General features: G+C 38.3%; 1 protein-coding gene across 1 annotated transcript in view; it reads right to left on the minus strand.

Annotated features, from left to right (window-relative positions):
- The window catches only part of TECPR2 (tectonin beta-propeller repeat containing 2), a 36,014-nt gene extending 19,001 nt beyond the window's left edge, over window positions 1-17,013 (minus strand). The window contains exons 1-13 of the mRNA XM_009878440.1: window positions 16,780-17,013; window positions 16,538-16,666; window positions 15,998-16,129; window positions 14,932-15,089; window positions 13,494-13,806; window positions 12,497-12,629; window positions 10,669-10,968; window positions 9,032-10,026; window positions 7,435-7,618; window positions 5,614-5,787; window positions 3,288-3,468; window positions 1,647-1,788; window positions 75-315 (exon numbers count right to left, since the gene is read on the minus strand). Of these exons, the coding sequence (XP_009876742.1) occupies window positions 75-315; window positions 1,647-1,788; window positions 3,288-3,468; window positions 5,614-5,787; window positions 7,435-7,618; window positions 9,032-10,026; window positions 10,669-10,968; window positions 12,497-12,629; window positions 13,494-13,806; window positions 14,932-15,089; window positions 15,998-16,129; window positions 16,538-16,666; window positions 16,780-17,013 (3,316 nt within the window). The remainder of the gene's footprint in view (window positions 1-74; window positions 316-1,646; window positions 1,789-3,287; window positions 3,469-5,613; window positions 5,788-7,434; window positions 7,619-9,031; window positions 10,027-10,668; window positions 10,969-12,496; window positions 12,630-13,493; window positions 13,807-14,931; window positions 15,090-15,997; window positions 16,130-16,537; window positions 16,667-16,779) is intronic.
- Window positions 17,014-20,405: the final 3,392 nt, after the last annotated feature.

Below are 20,405 nucleotides of genomic sequence, written 5' to 3' on the forward strand. Positions count from 1 at the left end.
CAGAATGGTAGTTAGTTACTTTCTCCTATTCATTTTTCTTAACTTAAAAACATTAGATGTAAGTGCACACCAACCTACTAAGTTTCCCTTTGCCACGTGGAATTCATTTTTGCCCGAAGAGATCCAGACTCCGCTGCCATTAACTCCAAGGAGGCTGGGTTGACACTGAAGCTGCTGTGACCAAAATGCCATTCGAAGTTTATCAGCCACCTTCTCCACAGGTGCCTGAGCTGCTGTTGCCACGGTGTGAGTTGCCTGGATTATCGTCTGGAACAGACTGCACTGGTCAAACACCACATAATCAGTGATGCTAACCTGAGGGGGGGGAAAAAAACCCAAATAAACAAAAACCCCAAACCTGGTTTTGATAATTAGTTAAGCTTTTGAGCTAACTGCAGAATCTTTCACCAGAAGCTTTTTTTTTTTACCTGTGTGTGTGCTTTACGTACAGGAAATCTACCAAGAGTTTAGAAACCTCTGGAGTGTAGGAAGGGAAAATAAAACCAGCACATTTTGAATAAATGTCTTAATAATGAGTCAGAACCAATATTAAACATGAGTTTACAACTCCCTCCTACTCAACAATCCACTTTGAATTCTGCATTTGAAGAAAGCCCTTTGTTTCAGGATGACATCTCTTGTCACCCTCTAAAAACATGTTGAACTCTACAAACTAGGAGATGAATTTTCAGATTTCCAAAGGAAGAGAGAAACTTGCACAGTGCAGCAATTTAGACCACACTGCAAAAACTTGTATGTAATACTCCTTTACAACTACCTCAAGCATTTTAATTCATAAGGCAGGAGGAGATCTAAATAATCAATTGCCAAGGTTCTGTCATGGACAACTAGGTTGGACACACTCTGGGATCCCCCTGGAAAGAAAGGAGATGCTTATGAGCACAAAAAGAAGAGCAGTTTGCCAATAACCTCGAAGTGAAGCTCTTCACGATGCCCACGTGCAAGTAAAGATTACATATGTGCAAAAACTGAACTTAGGTAGACATGCAGACAAAAAAAAATTCTGTATAACTGTTTTTGTACGCTTTCTTCCTGCACTACTATTTCTGAGGAAAAGAATAAAAGCTGGGGAAAACAAAGAGTTGGAAATTCTAAATTAATACCAGGGAGTACTTGCAGTAACCGCGTTGTTTTTACTCATATGATCTTCAACTGAAGTAAATATCCCCACATGGTTTGTGGAGAAATCTCAACTGAATGGAAAAATGTGTAATTTTTTGTGTTAGGTTCCTTATTATTTATTTCATTGAGCTAAGGAAAAGGAAGGGTACAGGAAGACAAAAGAAGAGACTGAATTCAGCAGTCAGACTCGAATGCTCTGCCTAAACAGCACATCCTATTGCCACTCCCAAGATACCAAGCTACATGCACCTTTGATGTGACCCGGCAGAGCATTTCTTGGGTTCTCAAAAACTGCTGCGACACTCGGGGGGTTTTTCCTACCTCTCCTTTTTCATAGCAGATGTTTCAGACATAGACACACTACAGTTTTAATGTATGAACAAAGAGTGCTATAATGTATCAAACAATTAATTTAGTTCTAGCTTAGACTCTCACAGGAAAACAATGCAAATATAAACCCAAGGTAAAAGACCAAACTGAAAGCAAAATAAAAAAATGCCTACTTGCCACCAATGGTTATCATCTCCTTGTGGTTTCTTTGAAACTATACCAGTTCTGAACCACAGGTTTCCATGGATATCCAAAGCCCATAACGTCTGCTGATCTCCAAGGGTTATGCACACTGGTTCCAAAGCTTGCATTTCACTGGAAATGCAAACAAGTAAAAGAAAATAAAATTAAAAACCTTCCTTTAAATTTATGATTTCAGTATTTTAAGGAATCTCTTACAGTACTAACAGCAGTTCTAAATGATCCAACTCAGTGTGGCCAAGCCCAAAACTAGACTTGATTTTAAATTTTCACAATTATTCAGTAATTGAACTTGTATTAGTTTGCAAAATTAAAAACCATTCAACAACGTCCCTTCCAGCCCAGGCCATTCTGTGATTCTATGAACAAAAAATGAGTCCTTCAAAGATCACTCAAGATATGAAACCTGGATACACAAGAATAAAACTAACCAAAATTTAAGCTGTTCAGTAAATAAGAAATAAAGAGCTGCGTTCTTGAAGTTTTTGATAAAGCAGCTTCATAAACGTATCATCTCCAACTTCCTTGACCTATTCTGAGAACAATACTAGCTGTTCAAGAACCATAAATAGAAAGCTCAACCTATATGGCAAAGATAAATGTCAAATTTAGGACTGTAAGTTTCCCTTGTAAGTAAACAACTTTCAGACTCAGAAAGTCAACAGGGTCAAGTGATTGTATCAGACATTTAAAAGGCAGCCAACAGAGTCATTTCTTTCCGAGAGCCTTTCTCAACAATTTAAGACCAAATATGGATTGCTTTCTGCAATTCTAATACAAAGCCCAAGAACGTTAAGTGTACCTAAGGCGTAGGTCAAGCAGATATTTTCATTAAATGAGCTAATTAAAGTACACAAACATTTCAGATTTGAACAAGACATTGAATATTTCCTCAGGCTTTTCAAGGGTCGAATACCAGATTGGATAGAGACACAAGTTAAATTTCACAATAGGATATTCAATAGAAGATAAAATCATACGACAAGAACTGGAATTTCTTCCCATACTTGCTTCAGGTCGATGTCACAAGAGACACTATATTCTAGATTCTCAAATCCAGCAGTAAACTAATTTCTTCTAACTTTTCCACAAACTAAGTACTATGAGCATAAAAACAACTATGAAGCTAAATGCCAAATTACCCAGAATATTTATAAAAATCTGTTACTGTGAAGTGAAAAACTTTTATCGAGCTGTGTGGATGACCAAGAAAACGCTGAGATTTAACCTCAGCAAAAATTCACTCAAATATCTGGAAAGGTCGTTAAGACCATTATGACACAGATATAAAGAAACGGTATTTAATCAAAAAAACTCAAACTGACTGATATTACTAAGATGTGTTCTTACTTCTTTGAAGTGAGTTTAATTGTGTTACCGTTTCTGTTTGACTGATACATAATGAAAGAAATTGCTGTATTCACCAGACAGAAAACCACCAGTTACTCTGAGTATGTCAGGAGAACAACTAAAGACACAAAGCAACCACACATACATGCAATGTACACACATGAGTTCAGGCAACACTTTTGCAAACATCAAGGAGTTCCAGCACTGAAAACAACTCTTTGTGTCATTCTGGTTATGCCGCTGTCCCACCGAAGCATCATTACCTGACAATATCACTCTTCCATTGCTCTCCTTCAGGGCAAAAGCTGCGCACTCCCTCCCGGTAGAGCAGGGCCCGCTGCTCACTCAGTGCCCACACAACATTATTTCTGGATGTAACCTGTGACAGTGGATAAGGGCAGTCAACCTTTACTGCTCGGGCACAAGGACGATCCACACTCAGGCCTAGAAATCAAAAAAGCAGGATTGCTTTACAAACTTTGGGGTTTTGCAACTAAAAGAGAGGAGACTAAGCTACCCAATAAAAGAAAACAAGGAGGGGAGCATCCTTTACGTACTAACATTTTTTTATTTGATTGCTATTTCTTTGATCAATAGTTTAGAGAGAAAATAATCATTTCCTCTAACGTAGTTATCTTTTATGAAATAATACACTGTATATCCTTCAACATCCCGCAGAGTGCAGAAGTCCTGTAATTTCTGTTCCTTTTCTCCCTCTAGTGTCAGTATCGGGAATCTCCATTTACAAAACCTGCACTAGATTTGGCCGCAGTCGAAGAACTTTAGCCCAAAACATTCCAGGGAGAGAGACAACACGACCTGAATAGAGGCAGCAGAGCAGTTTACAAAGAGTACGACAGAGTGTGTGGTACTGAAAGGAGGAAAGAGGGTCTGGTAGATTTACAGGTAGTTTGCACACATTCACACGTGTAACCTAGAGGAACATGTCTTCTTCACAGTTACACTGAAGTCTGCTTTGCATGGCTACATGCGGAAGTCCTCAAGAGACAGAGCTTTTGTTTAATCTTCACATGCTGCCAAAGCAATTATGAACAGACTTGTCTGTATGATATTCTGAAATAACAGGAATGTTAATTTCAAAAGCTTGGAGAACATACTTTTGTTACTGAAGGAAGACATGACAATGGAGGGAATGAAAAGGTTCTGGAGAAAACTATCACTGGTTTCCTCATATTAACACGACAGATACCCTTGGAATTTATTTTTTGTTTCAAAGACAAATTTAGAAACCTTAGAACAGCAGAATGTAAGCTGATGTCATTAAATCAATCTCTTACATGGGGAAAAATATTGATTCAAACTTCCACAGAGCCCTGTGTGACCAGCATCAGAAGTTCACTCTTTATCTCCACAACCCATGCTTGTGAACAATATGCACATGACCTTGGGCACACCACTTAATTTCTGTGTAACTACTGAATTTAAATAAAAGACATTTATTTAAGAATAGAGTATCTTCCTGACAGTGCTGCATATTTCGTTTTCTTAATTATGAAGAATTTCTGTATTCTAGTACAGCAATCTATGAGAGAAATAAGGAGAGTACTACCATTAAATGGAAGATAAATACAAATTTTGATAGCTACTCTGAAATGTTGTCCTGCTTTAGCTTGTTTTACTGTTTCCTCCTTACACAGTCCTCTCAGCTCTCCAGTTATTCCTTCATCATTTTATTTGTCCTTACCAACTCAGCTCTCTGTGCAAAGCCTGCATGCCCAAGAGCCCTTGACGCTTTTCTCCCTTACCTCTAAAACTTGTAGCTCCATCCCTTATCCTAGCTCCCTGGATTTAGCCTGAACATTCTCTGCATAACACGTTCCACAACACTCACGCTACCCCTTTTTCTGATTCCTGCCTCATTCACACCCAGTGTGAAAGCAGCTGTAAAGACTGCTGCTCCACAGACCGTTTTATTCCTCCACGGGCTTTGCTTTCTCTATCACACAAAATACAAACCACTTGTCTATACTTCTAAAGCACTTTATCATCTTCTGTCAGAATACCTTCCTTTCATTATCAGGTGGTAACTCTTACCTCCAACAGATCTCTGCTTTTCAAAATATGTAGTTTTTACTTTCCCCTATTCTGCACCCCCATACATGAATTCCTTATGAACAGCCACCCACTATCTCATCACCTTTCAAAGTCCTTCTTCATACTTGGTTAAAATACTTAAAGCAAGAAAATAAAACCCACTTAAAGCTCAGTTGTTACAGTGCACCATACCATTTTCAAGGCAAGGATATTATTTCAACATTTTCTGCAATCCTTTTCCACTTATCTGCATTCATCTGATATTCTTCCCATGTCATAAATTCTCTATACTGTATATACTCCACTTGGCACACAAAAAAAATCCCAAACAAGTGGCCATGAACTGACTTTTCCAGTCTCCTAATTACACAGAATCTCACAGCTGTCTTCAACCATTTCTCAAGATACAAAGGTTTCCCGATGTCCTGGCTGTGCAAAAAAAAAGTTTAAAACAAATTGTGATCATTCCACAGACTTGAACTCTAAGAATCCTAGCCTGCAAAAATCCAAAGAGCCTGCAGTTAATGCAGATACCTGTTTGCAGATACAGATCTCCATTTGTTCTGATAATCCAGGCAGTGTCATCACTTAAAGCTACAAATACAGCCTGGGGTAAAGCCTCATACCAGTGGCGTTTCCCTTTTATAGTCACTTTTCCACAAGCAAATGCTTTGTTAGTCTTCTGTTCAATCTTCCAGAGAAGAGCCCCTGTAAGAGGAGAGAACACAGTACCACTTAGCAACTACTTTAACAGACACAGTTGACTTGTCCTACCCAAACCTAAACTAATGTAAGGTGAAGGGCAAGCCAGTAGTGTTACACAAAAATGCTTATAACTATTTTTAAAAAGAAGATCAGGACAGTGGCCAACTTCTCTAGGCATTGCTGATACGCAATTACTGTTAGAGCATGATTTGTAAATGTTTAAATGCAAGTCACTTTCTCTTAGTTATACCATGAAAATCAACAAGCAAAACAAATTCCGCGTCAGGGCTGAATAATATTACTATTAAGAGACCGAAGTTCTGTACTAGTTCAGTGTATCTTCAGTATATAAAGGAAAAAGAGTTAATCATGCTACTTTCACCTTTTAGTAGTAAATCGTAACTTTTGTGGACCAGGTGTGCTATCCCACACCCCAGTGGGTAGTGCTACTGCCTGCTCGTTACACAGCACATCACAAGCAGACAAAATTCAGAAATGCAACCGCACAAATCCATCTTGAGATTTTTTTTCTCCCCGCACTTGAATTAGCAAAGCTATCTGAGAATAAGAAAACCAAAAGGAATTTCAAATTTGACTGCTGACTGGCATCTACACCACTTCATACCAGAGCAGTACATCGTCCTAGTAAGTTCCTCTGAGCAATTCCACAAAGTAGCATTTGGTTCCACTTTGATGCTTGTGGTTAATATGCTCTTGTGTTAATACATCCACAGGGAACAGTGGATGCTAGAAATGTGCATGGATTCAATGAAAAACCGGGAGAACTTCTAGAAATGAGGGATAATAAATGCAGAGAAATCACCTTTTTCCCAGGAAATCTCTGCACCACCAAAAACTGCAGTCCAAAACTACCCCAAGCCAATGCCCTAGCTATGCATGCTAGCCCGTACCTTGTATTTTCACAATCTAGAAGGCGAAAAGTGACTCAACTTTATAACCAAAACCCATTTAATTTTAATCCAACATAATCCTCATTCTCAACCATCCTTATGCAAATGCACCAAAAATTAAAAGTGTTTTTTACTTTGGTTTGGAAATAAGCAAAAAAGACCAACGCACAGAAAACCAATTCCACATTTACAACAAAAAGAATTTTAAATTTGTGAATCATAAGAAGTTCTGTATCAAAGCTCAAGGTTTTATATAGACAAGGATGTCTTCATTCATCTCTGCCTACCACTGAACTGCTGCTGCTTCTGAAGTTCACTTTAATCAGGCAGACGCATGTTGAAAACTTCCCAAAACACAATGTGAGCCTGTTAGAAAGAACGCTGCTTAAACTAGAACATGGTGTGAAGAGGTAGTGAGGATGCAGCTGTATCACTCAGTACGACTTTTAAAAAAAACAGCAAACAAAAAACCCCCCAAAACCCCCAGCCACAACTTCTACCTGAAAGAAACCCCAAACAACAGTTTCTGCAAGTACTATATTAAAAAAAAAAAACAAACGCTAAACCGCCTACATGGACATGACATACACACTGAACTATATCTGCAATCTCAGAAAAATTAGAAGTTTCGCTGACTTAAACAACAGCCATTATCGGAAGTGCAAGAAAGCAAAGAAAGTGTGTGAGTGTCTGCAAGTTTTATATTTAGGAGGTTGCAGAGGAGCAGGAAGTGACTGACCTGATGGGGAAACTGCGACCTGCTGGACCCCTTCCTCGAACTTCTGCCATCGCTGCCCAGCAGCAGGCAGAGCGCTGCAGTAGAGGCTGCCTCGGTAGTCGAGGCACCAGACGTGCTTTTCCGACACAACCAGGCTCAGGATGCCGTAACCGGGGCCAGAGTATCTCATCCAGCTCTCTGCAAACTAAAAACTGCAGAGTCAGAACAGTGTCAAGTGTTTTCAAACCACACAAGAAAATGGCTATATAAGCACAGCAGCTCCCGTATTTTGCTTTTTTAAAAAAGCTCAATTTAAGAGGCTATAGTACCTTAATCAAGGAATTCATTTGCCTTGTGTATAAAACTACATCTGTCAGTGTTCTCTGAGGTAGTGTGTACTGCAAAATAAGGCTATTAAACCAAAAGTTTTAGAAAAAGCCAACCAACCCACCACACTCACCTACCTCCAAAAAGTGGAAAATCTTCTCTTATTGAAAAACACATACTTAAAAGAAGTGGCAGATGCAAAAAGGAATACATAGTTTGCCTGTATTCCAGGAAATTATTTATTGTCTATAAAGTGATTAGCAAAGGGAACAAGATACTTGGTGTGCAGAGACGCCTAAATACCCAGCTCCAATATTCTCTGTACAGTGCAGGAGGCATATACTGTAAAAATCTGGTTTACACACAGCTATCTTAAATTCTCATTGCTCACATGAGATGAACCCAAGCACTGCATACATGATCTATAATGTAAGCATCTGTGGAGCTTTAGTAAACATTCCAGAGTACAAGAATATCACAACCTGAAAATAAAAGTCTTCCACACTTTTGGGCTGCAGTTGTTACTAGATAGAACACCATCAACTTAGAATTCAGCCTTTATCAACAGATCTTTGGTTGCTCTCATTAAAAGGCAAAAAATCCCCAACCCAGAAGAACTGCATTTCCTTCTCAAGACTTCTGCTAAAACTCCCAGTGATTTTTGCAATTTTGCAGATTTTACAATTAATTTTAGCACTTCTTTTCTATAATCTATATGAGAGCTACTATTTCTGGAAATGTTCACCCACAAAATACTAATGAAGAAACAGAAAAAGAAAAAATGGCAACCTTTTAAATAGTACTAACTGTTGTCCATGGCACAAAGAAAGATTAATCTTTAATTCTGACTATTTACAGGTAAAATGATCCTTAACCAGAGGCCAGCCATATGAGATAATCAACATTAATTCCCCAAGAAGTCGGGTGGAGTTGGGAAAGCAGCATGTCGAATTTGGGCTACTGGTGACCCAAAAGAGGAGCAGCCTTTGAGCATGACTTGGTGTTAACTGCTCAGTCTTTAATGAGTGAATTTATGACAGCATTTTTGTTGAGCTGGGAGCTATAGTCAGTGCAGTTTCTTCACATTGTAAGCACACAGCAACCATTAGGAAGTTGGACACATCGCATTTCATAAGAGTTAGGACACATACTGCTGTGTGGATTTATGCTTTACTTGAATCAAGTAGGAAAAAACCCCCTGCTTTCCTAAAGAAGTAAGGCATAGTAATTACACAAATGTTTCTTTTGAAATGCTGCATTTACGTATTTTAACTAAACCGAAAACATATACCTGATCAGATTTTAACAGCACCATTTCATCTATGCTTATCTTGGCCACATCCTGGGAACCACACTCAGCACCAACTTCGGGCATGCTAGTCTCCGAGGATGAATACGGTAACCCATGTCCATAAATATCCTCTTCATCACTTGAGGAAGATTTCTCAGTCTTACTCTCATGAGTGGCTGTTACCCATTCAGCAGTGCTACTATTAGATTTAGCTTTGATTGCACTTTCAAAATTCCATCCAGAAATGGAACCGTTATCGGGATAAACGTCGTTAGAAATGTCAAAGTGGAGCGCAGAAGGCTCTGACAGAGCGCTGTGGATGAGAGCGCGCTGCTGCTGCTCTTCCCTACAGGTTTCATCACTCTCCTTTGGTGCCAGGGATGTCTGAACACCAACTACACTGTCACACTCCGAAAACATTTGGTCTGTAAGGTCTGGCTCTTCAAAAGATTTTTCAATATCCTGCAGCTTCATTTTATCTAAATTTTCATCTATTTCACACAACGTAGGAAAATCCTGATCTTCCTCTTGGCTCAGCTTTTCAAGACAGCATTCACTGCTTGCAGAAACCACACCACCGTTATATTCACCGTCAACACTGCTCGTCAAGTCTTCAGTGAGGATTAGAGGAGAGACAGATGTCAAAGTATCAATAATAGTCGAGGTACCCATGCCACTGTCACTGTTCGGAAGTTTCTGTAAATCAACCAAATCTCCATTTTCTTCATTAATTAGTACAGTTGCAGACTCAGGAGACTGCAGGACACTGAAAGTTTCCGAACCGTTATCTTCTTGCAAGATTGTATGGGACTCCACACTGAACATGCTTTCCTGATCTGGAGATCCAGTACTCAAATGATCAATGCTGCCACTCATGAGGCTGGAAGTCACGGAAAAGGAGTCCGCGTTCAGGGAATGGGGACTATCACCGGAAAGCTGACGCTCATAAATTGGTGTACCTTCCAGAGAGCTGTGGTTTTTCCTTGTTCCACTTTCTGTTCTCACAAAATGAAACAAAACAAAGATGGGGGGAAATAGTATCAACAGAATGTATTACATTTCAGTGCCGAGTAAGAAAAAAATACTTTTATCATTAGGAGAAGAATAGAGTTACATCTAAATTTCAATATACTGATTTTTTTTCCAACTTCAACACTAAATGATACATATAAAGTCAAAATGGGCTCAACAGGAAGGCATTTTAAAGTTGTAAAGCAAATACAGTAAACAATTAAAATAAACAAGTACTTGTAGTATTTTAACAAACTAAAAAGCACAGCTAAGACACTCTCAAATACTCTAAATAGGATTAATAGACACCACACAATTCCAACATAAAACTGGAAACAGAGTTCACTGTATGTTATTGTTAACCCACACAAATGAGAATCTTAAGTATATTTACATAAAGCAAAACAAAGTCAGAGAATAAAACAAGTAAACCTAAAAAGACTTAATTTATCACTTTCAAAACAGGCTTTCATCTTAAACACAGATGGCCCATCACAACGACTCAAATATCCCAAGGGCATGACAATATAAGCAAAGCACATCAAACACAAACTCTCTTGTGTGAGACATCAAAAGTGACAGGTTCTAATAACAAGCAGCAGCCGCGGAAGTTCTGCTAGACCTACCTTGTTTCTTCTTTTTCTTCTTTTTCACTTTAATTGGCTTTACAATGAGCTCTTGATCAAAATCTTCAGAGCTGATGGTGCTGAACAGCTGAGAAGAAAGCTGACCCTCTCTCTGAGCTTCCGAAAGTTGGTCTGCGCACATCATAAAGCTAGAGCCACTGTCCACAGAATTGACCGAACTGCTCCTACTTCTTGATTCACTCACTATAGAGCAGCCCCTTTTTCTTGTTTCATTGCTCAAGTCTCCCACTCTATCACAACTTTTCTCTGGTAGCGTCGGAGTTTCCAGATCATCTTTCACTAAAGAATAAGAGTCATTTTTATCACCAGTAACCGAAGGGGAAGTAACCATTTTTTTATCTGTTTCCACTGAAGGGCTAGATGATACAGATGAAACTACTGATAATGGGGTCAGCAATTTAGGACTCGTATCTGTTAAAAGATTCGTCAATTTTGAATTCACATCTGAAACCGATCAAAAGAAAAATAAAATATATAAATACTAGTACGTCAAGTGAACAGGAGCATAGTTCTTGGAGAGTATTAAAGAAAAGAAGCTTTACCCAATGGAAAAAATTTCCACCTAACTTCGCAACATTTCAAGTATATATATATGCACACACACACACAACGTAAACTTCATGTAAATTAATCTATGTGGGATCATTGTAGTAAAATCAAGCCCCCAAAGCCCATTATCAAATTTTTATTAACAAAATTCTGAAGGTATGTTTACTGTATGAAGAACGGTACAGGTCTTTAGCTTGGCAGACCTGACTGTATGACCCACTGATGTCCCACCCTGTAACTTCATCTTCTTCATCCATTCAGTACTTTGAATAAAATCGAGGAAAATTTACCAGACAAACCACTGTGATAATTAGAAGAAAATACACTTCAAGAAGGCTCCTTTCAAACTACACTTCAAAGTTAATCTTAAAACAATAAACACCCCCAAAGAACTGCTTAAATGAGTACAGCTATCACTAATATGCAATGCTAAGAAAGGTCTCTGGCATTCAGCAAGATTTCATAGCATATTTACTTGCATTTTGCTATTATAAAGCTAAGATGGAGTATTTTAAACTCTTAAGTAGTCCTTCTGTAAGCATAATATGCTGAATAATGGTGTTTACAATCTTAATGATTGAGAAATCAGTCAGCACCATCATTAAGGAAGTACTACTAATCCCTTTTAGAGAGTTCTAGTAACATAGATGCCAAACTTGGATGGCAACAAATAAGAAAATAAACTCTCAAACTCTTTTTGTAATTTTAGTGAGTATCCTTTGGGGCTTTTGCCAGTTCTTTCTTTTTCATTGCTGGGAAGGCTGAGAATTCCTCTGGACCGTGGGTGGTGACAGGTGGCACTGAATCAACATATCTCCAACCCAGACAACTGAGATCGATCAGTAAAGAGATAATCATGATCAGGCCTCCAGCATCAGGCTTCAGCATCATGGTTTAAAATAAAGGTCTCAAATGCATAGACTGGAGATGCCTGGCTAGGATAATCCTGATCCACTCTCAGAAAATGGGAATTGTGATTAACTACTTAAAGCTCCCATTCTCACTGCAGCCAAAATAGAAGTTCCGATGAAGAGATAAATTAGATCTCTAAATATAATCTGTAGAAATGCATAAGTGACTCTACATAACCTGGTAGGTTTTTGCAACAACCTGAAAGTTTTTTTTCTGGGGCAGTTGATATATTTTGGGTTGGGGTTTGTGTTTAGTTTGGTTTTGGGGTTTATTTTAGTGTCAAAAAAATATAATAGGCACGGTGTTCCATGAGATACATACTATAAGACTGCTAATCTATACAAACCTATTGATGACAGTCCTTCAGGCCTACTTGAAATTCTTATTATGTCTCTATCACCCTTTAAGAGAAAAATCTCATTGCTGGTACAGGACACAGACACAATATCACCATATCCTTCCAAGCCACCAATCAAAGCCTATAAAGAGTCAACACAGAAAGAATTAATTGGCATCAGATTAACACAGTTTGGAAAAGACGGTGTTCTTAACAAAAGTGCTCACTGGAATTTAATCAACATATATAATTACAGAATAAAGAATTTATCACATGAAAAAGAAAGAAAAAAGAATCATAGAATGGCCTAAGCTGGAAGGGACCTTAGAGATCATTTTAATCCAGCCTCCCTGCCACCAGGGACGCCACCTCTCAACTAGATCAGGCAACACATGGGGACCAAACGGGAAACAGGAAAGCATTCTTTAATAATGATGTACCCATTTTTAGACTCATTTTAATTCCACGTATCTATTCATTTTCTCTGTCCAAACTAGCAGCAACAATATACAATTTGATAGCAGAAAAAACACCACAGTACAAACGCCTAATACCATTTAGACAAGAAGAAAGTACCTTGTGTTTACTTTCACATGCAATTTTAAGTCAACAAAATAGCTAACAACTCATGCAATACTTGGTTTTTTGGAAGATACCAAAAGAAATAGAAAGGAAAAAGTACATCGTTCTAATAGGCCTAAAATTGTTTTGCATTAATTACTAGACTTTGGATTTATATATGTTTTACTAAGTGTTAGAAATGATTACTATGTTAACATCTGAACTGAAAGCTTTACATATATTTAATTTTTATAGATAATGTATCATGCTAGTTTGTGACTATATCATTGCAATGACAACTCGAAGAGTGACAGAACCAAGTCTTCTTTGTTATGTTTAAATATGGATTTAAATCAGAGAAATATACAGGATAACCCAAAAAGAGTTTCACAGCATAGCACAAACAAAACAAGAAACAAAATATGCACCCACAAGATTTATCTACCTGGTTCACAGTGTCTAGTAAGTAGATGCTGTATTCATTCCATGTCAGCACCCATCCTTCTCGGAAAAAGCACGAAACAAGCCCGAGGTGTTTCTCTGGGGAGCTGTAACTTCCTCTGTCGGGTGGTTCCAAACGAGGATACAGTTCAAAAGTTTTTATTCCTCCAGCAAACACATCTTTCAATATGAATGTGGCCTGAACAGTTCCATGAACATCAGACTTCCAGAGACGAAGTCCAGGTCTGGCAGCAAACAGCGTCAGGTCACTCTGCTTACACAGGCCTGGTATAAAACACGCTCCAAATTTGCCAGTGCTAAAACACAAAAGAAGAATGTATTTTAAAAGCTATATACTCAACTTAGAAACAATTTTTAAAACTAATGGTATGAAGTTAGAACTGCAAACTAACAAAAATAAAAGTTTTGTTCTTTGATTCAGGTATTCATTCAAATGTCTACAGTACAAATTTGATTACAGTAAGACAAGAATGGTGCTTCCAAATAACAACAGATTTCCTTCAGCTTTAGATGCCTGATCGATAGTCTGACAAGTTAAATGACTCCTCTTAATGAGCTTCACAGCCTCAGCAGTACTCTTTGTCCAACTCAGAAAGATCCAACTAAGCAGGCATCCTTCTCCCAGGACTAATAAAAATCAAGCAAAACACTACAAACTAATTCTAAGAATGTGACAACCTTTGCTTATAAGAAGTATAGAACAGCCCTCAACTGTTAAAATCTTCATCTCTCATGCATAAAACCACCATTAGTATCACTCAAGAAACCCGTGGATGGTCCATGGTATTCCTCTTACTATTCATATCCCTGAAAAATACATGATAAGCCTTCTTCCAAGAATCAATTTCCTCTACTTCCAGATACAGTCAGACATGCTGTCCTAAGAGCGGGTTCCCTCTTCCTTCATTTCTGAGAAAGGACACACAACGGAAGATGCCAGAAGATCGCACAAGAAGTTCCTAGCCTTCAGGTCAACCATAAGCGCTTGCTACGCATTTTCCCTTTTAATTCACTTCAGTGCGTAAGAAAAACTAGGACACTGACTTGCTTTTTGCACCAGATATTACATCACCCATTAGATGGACATGACTACAATGCTTGTTCACACCAAGTCACAACAAACCAAGAGGGACTGCAGTGGAAGTTTGGCAGTGATTTCAGTTTAAACAATGAGAAAACATCTTAAGTGTTTTTGCACAGTAGTGCCCTGAAAATGGTCACAGCACATTTGCAACCATGTACTTTCTAGGTAGGTTGAACTGTCATTTCACATCTGAGCACACAGAGCTACTGCAACTAACTTTTCATGAGCAGACCCGTTGCATTGTATTAGTTTCACTGCTTGGATCACTCTTTCTGTAATCCGCTCTGAAAAGCTAGAATTAATAGATGTGCCTGCACCAAGATTTTATGAGGTTTACTTTTTTCTGGGCTGTGTTCCAACTTGCTTGACAGCTTTCTCTTCTGTGTAAAAAAGTAGAGTCCGTTGTAAAGTAGAGACAAGCAGCACTTTCTGGTTGTAATCCAACTGGACAATTGAAGACGGCTCTTCCAATACAAGGCTGGAGTTGCAAATACCCTTTTAAAGAAACATGCAATTAACAGGAGTCAGCCTTTCTAAAAATAAAAGGTAATAAATAACACTTCAAACAAATTAATAAGCCCAAGAAAGAGAAGACAAATGAATAAACAAAAGCTTTTGAACTACTGTTGCATGAAGTTCACTTAACAAACACAGAGTTCCTTTACGGAGGCAAATAGGGAGTTAGATTGCATGTACTGCAGTGGCACACTACGAAATTCAATTTCTCTTGGAATATTAGCTAATGCACTTCACTTGAATCAATAGATAGGATGCATTTTCTTTCTTCTTCTCCAACGTCAGGTCATACAGCACTGAGATAATGTCTGGAGACTTTAAACCTTTCTGTCAAATCAAATGACAGACAGTCATATGTTAATCACAATGGTTGTTGTTTAAACTTTTCTCCCATATAGAAATTCAAGTTAGTACTTACTTTGTTGACATCCAAGGTCAGTTTTAATTAACAAAGACATCAGAAAAAAATGAACCCAAATATTACTTTCATTCTACACTCTAGACTGAGATGATGAACAGTTCTGGAAAAAAATACCAATATAGTGAATCGACAACATCACATCATTCTAAAGTACCCTTTCCAAACAAAAGAGAAAGTACTGGCTGAAAGCTAAAGGGAGATAGGATAGTTATTTCTGGCAGAAACACAATAAAATGAGAAGGATCACCACTTTTTAAAAAGAATATTTTTATAAAAAGCTAAGGTGGTTGTGAATTGGTTGTCTTGCTGGGTGTGGGCCTACTTGGCCAAGTGTGCGCATCTGACTAAAGCAGTCCAATGGAATACATGATACTAAGCGATTAACAAACTGCTAAATATTTAAACACCCAAGCATTCTTCCAGAAAACTGTAAATGGAAATCAAGGTCTATGCAATAAATGCTCACCTGGTCGAAGTCTAGGGCAGAGTAGACGATCTTCCCTTTGTCATCTCCAGAGAATAACTTCATTCCATTGGGACTCCAAGCTAAAGCCGTGATGCAACTTTTGTGGATACCAGCAACATCAAATCTCCGAAGCTGTGAAACGATACCAAAGCAATACAAGAACGAGGGAAAGTGAAAATGGAGACACAAAGCCTACTCAGTGACCCTATCTGATAAACTTGCACTCAAGCACAGAAGTGCAGGCCATTCTGATTTTTAACACCGAAAAAAAAATTAAACAATTAAAAACCCCACCAAATGGCTCAGCCAGTTATTACAAATGAGGAATTTCTCAAAAGCATTTCTGATTAAATGTGTCTTTTGTAATAGAAAGCATGCTTTAGGATTATAGCTTTTATAGGCTTAATGTATGAAGGCTAAAACATATACCCATATACTTCATCAGTTAAAATTCCCTAATTTTCACTATTGCAAGGGAACGCTCTACTAGGATTTGCCACACTAAACCTCACAGAAGATTAGACAAATGCAAAGATTTACCTGTTTGTTTCTTCCAGGTAATGAAGACACAAGCTGAAAAACTGCAACCCGACCTGAAGCTGTACCGACAGCAACTAGATCATCGAAACAACTCAACAGCTTCACAAAAGTAATAGACTCACACTTCCCCTGTGGAAACAAACCACACATAAAGCTTGCAAAGTCCATGAGAGATAAATAGCAGCTCAATTCTGAGCAACTCAGCTTTCTTAGAAGTGATGAGAGTAAAAGTTAGCATTTACCTCAAAATTATATTTTTTCATCTGGTTTAAATGTCTGCAGTAGAGATAAAGCATTCCAATGCTGCTCCCCACAGCAATGTAGTCTCCATTGGTATCAAGTGCTGTGAGGTATACCACAATAGAGCGAAAGCCTTTTTGGACCTTTGTAGGAATGGCATTGAGAAGATAATACAAGGGACAAAACTCCTTAAATATAACTGGGGAAGCCACAGATGCCATAGCAAGCATCGGCATCAGCAATTTCAAGGCCGAAATAAACACATCTGCTGGACCACATAGGGAAATCTGAAAGACAAAAGCAAAAGAGATGTCATTAACTTCCTTGGAAAGAGTAAATGGTTGACAGAAAGCCATGACTTAGCAAGCAGGGATGCAGAAATTCTCAGGTTTTGTTTTGTATAAAGAAAAAGCAAGTTAAACTCTTCTAGTGAATGTAAGTTACTCTTAGAAGAACCTTTTTCTTAAGAAGCAGCTTATTTCTTAGGTTCAGCCAACATCTTAAGGATGTACGGTAACCACTACATATGGGACAACCACTTTTTCTTACAGCTGTGAGCTTGCTAAACTTGAGTTCAAATGTGGCATTTCTTCTCATCTGGCTAGTGAAAGAACAGCAAGGGCTCTGACACCGATCAATCCTTCCCCATCTGTCTGCAAACTCTACCCTCAACTCTCCCAGGGCTGAGAGCCTGTGATATCCACTGTGTTAGACATTGCTAAAAGATCAGAGTGTCAAACTACTATTTTGGCTCAACTCGTTAATTTCCCGCACCCCAAGAAAAACAGTGCTGAGAAACAATTTGGTCTGAGCTACATCTGCTACATAATCAGGTATCAACCAAAAATTTTAGTGTGGGAAGAAAGGGGAAATGCAAAAATGAAAGAAAACTTAGCTTGACAGACACCGGAAAATATCCATGTAGCAACCGAAGGCAAAACGATACGGAGCAAACAGAAAAAAAAGTACCATATGCCTGTACTTCCCTTATGATTAAGCACCCCTGATGAGGGACGCTGTAAATATACACAGGGAAAAATTCTGTATCTAAGAATAATGGAAATAAAGATTATATTCACCTTTTTCAAGAAAAAAAAAACGTAGTCAGAGATCGTCACAGTAATAAGGCACCGAGATCTTGAGAAAAAGCCGATATGATCACGGCATACATAAAATTATTAAAGAAAAATAATTAAGCACAGTAATTTTTCTCATCATGGAGTGACAGCCTTGACAAGAACATTTTGCAGCAGTAGCTATTCTCCTCATGGGTGACTCTGGAAAAAGGAAAGAAACCTTCACTTCTCAAATTTTATTTTGCCATGAGCAAGTCTGATTAATGGTTTTTTTAAGCCAGTAACACTGAAGATTTTCTTAAGCTTAAGCAGTTAAATTTACTTAGAGAAATGAAAAACAGGAATATGCCAATTAAAGTTCTAAATGCTTTTAAATGTTCAAAATTATTCTGTAAAATATCCCTATTGCAATTTGCATGACATTGTGCCCAGTTTTTATTTCTCTAAGGATGGAAAATGATATTTCTTTGGCAGCTTCACATATTGCTTACGGTGTATACTGTGTATAGTAACTAGATTAGAAAAAATATAGCTGCTCTAGTTTAATATCTCCATTACTGTGAAAAGCTCTGATGTTTCAATTTTCAAACTATTTCAGTTACCGTGCAAGAGGATTCAGCACGCTGGCTCTGGGCCCTGCAACACTTGCTGTCAACATACAATTCCACTAAATCCAAAGGGATTACTTGCATGACGTTACCCATTCAAGCTCATGTTAGACAAGACCGCAGGAATAAAGACTGGTTACTGGACCCATATTTTATCTGTTTTACAAAGACTGCCAGTAAATAAGCTATTAGATGTTCTTAGCTGTGATCAATTTTAATTTCGAAGCTCTAGCAAACAGTAATTCCATTCTCCTCCAGTGTTTACTACCTCTCACGACACATATTCCATAAAATATCACAGGGAATAGCCGATTATTGGGTTCAAACTATTTTTTTTAATTAAGAGTTCCCTTCAGAGTTGTTTCGAAAGTTAACAGATAAGCTCGGTGCATCACCACTCTTTGACAATATTTTCACACATCATCTACTTCCTATCCTATATTTTGTGTCTCCTGCCCTTCAGCATTTACTACCTTCTGTCTACAGTAAATTAAAGGAAAACCCACCGCTAAAGTCTCATCTGCTGCTCAAAATATGCTGCTTGGCAGTTCAGTAATTCTAGCTGCTAGTCTTTTTTTTTCCCCGTTTCTTATTTTTCTAAAAAATAAAATTCAGCCTTTGTCCTGAGTCTCACATGTACAAATCTTCCTCTGTCTAATTTGAACTTCTATCACTCCCCAACTACTGCCTCATGAATTTCACATATTTTGGTTTTTTAAGACCTCTTTGTCACTTCTACAATTCACATCTATCATCATCCAAAGCTGCTCTTGTAGCTGGAACCATCTCATACTCCCCAGTTGCCAAAGGACCTTGCAAGTCCTCAAAATTCACTCTCTCTTAGTTTCCATCACTTAGATTTCCAGCCCACCTAAACTGTTAAAAACATAGTGATTTGTTACAGACTATGGAATTATGGAAATCTGCATTATCCAGAACATCCTCTACATGAACCCTGTCTGCAACGTGATGCATGTTTTATAGGTTTATATTTGATTTAAAAAGCAGGAAAAAAGAGTTTGGTAGATTTCCCCCCTATAAAAAGCAATACAAGAAATTGTTTCTTGTCATGTACTAAGTTAAATTTCATCCTGTACAATCAAACATTCATTAACAAACTCTAATTGCTTGTCATCATACACAAATTAGTTTCATCCTGAACATAAAACACTTGCACTGCTTGTGTGAAAAGATATAACTGAAAGCTCAAATCATCATTTTACTAAAAATACTGCTAATTCAGTTTGTCTACACAAAAGAAACATATATAAAGGACTAGCGAATCACAATATGACCTGTATATCAAAAAAAATTCTGCACAAACACCAGTTCCTTGGTCTTGAGCCTAAAGTCTTCAACATCCCTCTAATCACAGTCATGTATCGCATGTAGTTTCTCTATTTTAGGATTATTTTTTATCTGGTTTTCCTACATGTTTAAACAAATAGTGGACAGAATCTATTTTCTCAGATGGATGTCGGAGTTGGACGCACACGTTCATGCCATGTCGGTTCCTCTGAAGGTGCGCACCAGCTGTACGGGGCAAATCAGCTTGTGCTGAGCAGAGATAACGCAGAGAAAAAACACCTTATGTCGTATATCAACAGTGAACGCCAGGCAGAGGGAGTCCCTCCTCCTGAACTCACGGAGCTCACAACAAGCTTTTGAACACTGCCTTCAAGGCCACGCTTTGAAAACTATTTTTACTTTTCTCTAGCCTCAGAAGCAGGGATAAGGCCCAGTGCTGCCTGGCAGAGGTAACTAAAGCAGAGATAATCCCACGGTTAAATAGGGAGGCAGTGGTCACAGGTTCAGTGCCAGGCTAACGCCCTCAGCCCGCTCCTGAGCTCACATGTCCCGTCTGTACCAGAAGGGTTTTATTTCTTAGCATAAAAAGTTAAAACTGAGCTCTTCGGAGTACAGGCAAACTCACACATACAACCA

The sequence above is a fragment of the Apaloderma vittatum genome, unplaced genomic scaffold (genome assembly GCF_000703405.1).
Source record: "Apaloderma vittatum isolate BGI_N311 unplaced genomic scaffold, ASM70340v1 scaffold9511, whole genome shotgun sequence".
Taxonomy (NCBI): Eukaryota; Metazoa; Chordata; class Aves; order Trogoniformes; family Trogonidae; genus Apaloderma; species Apaloderma vittatum.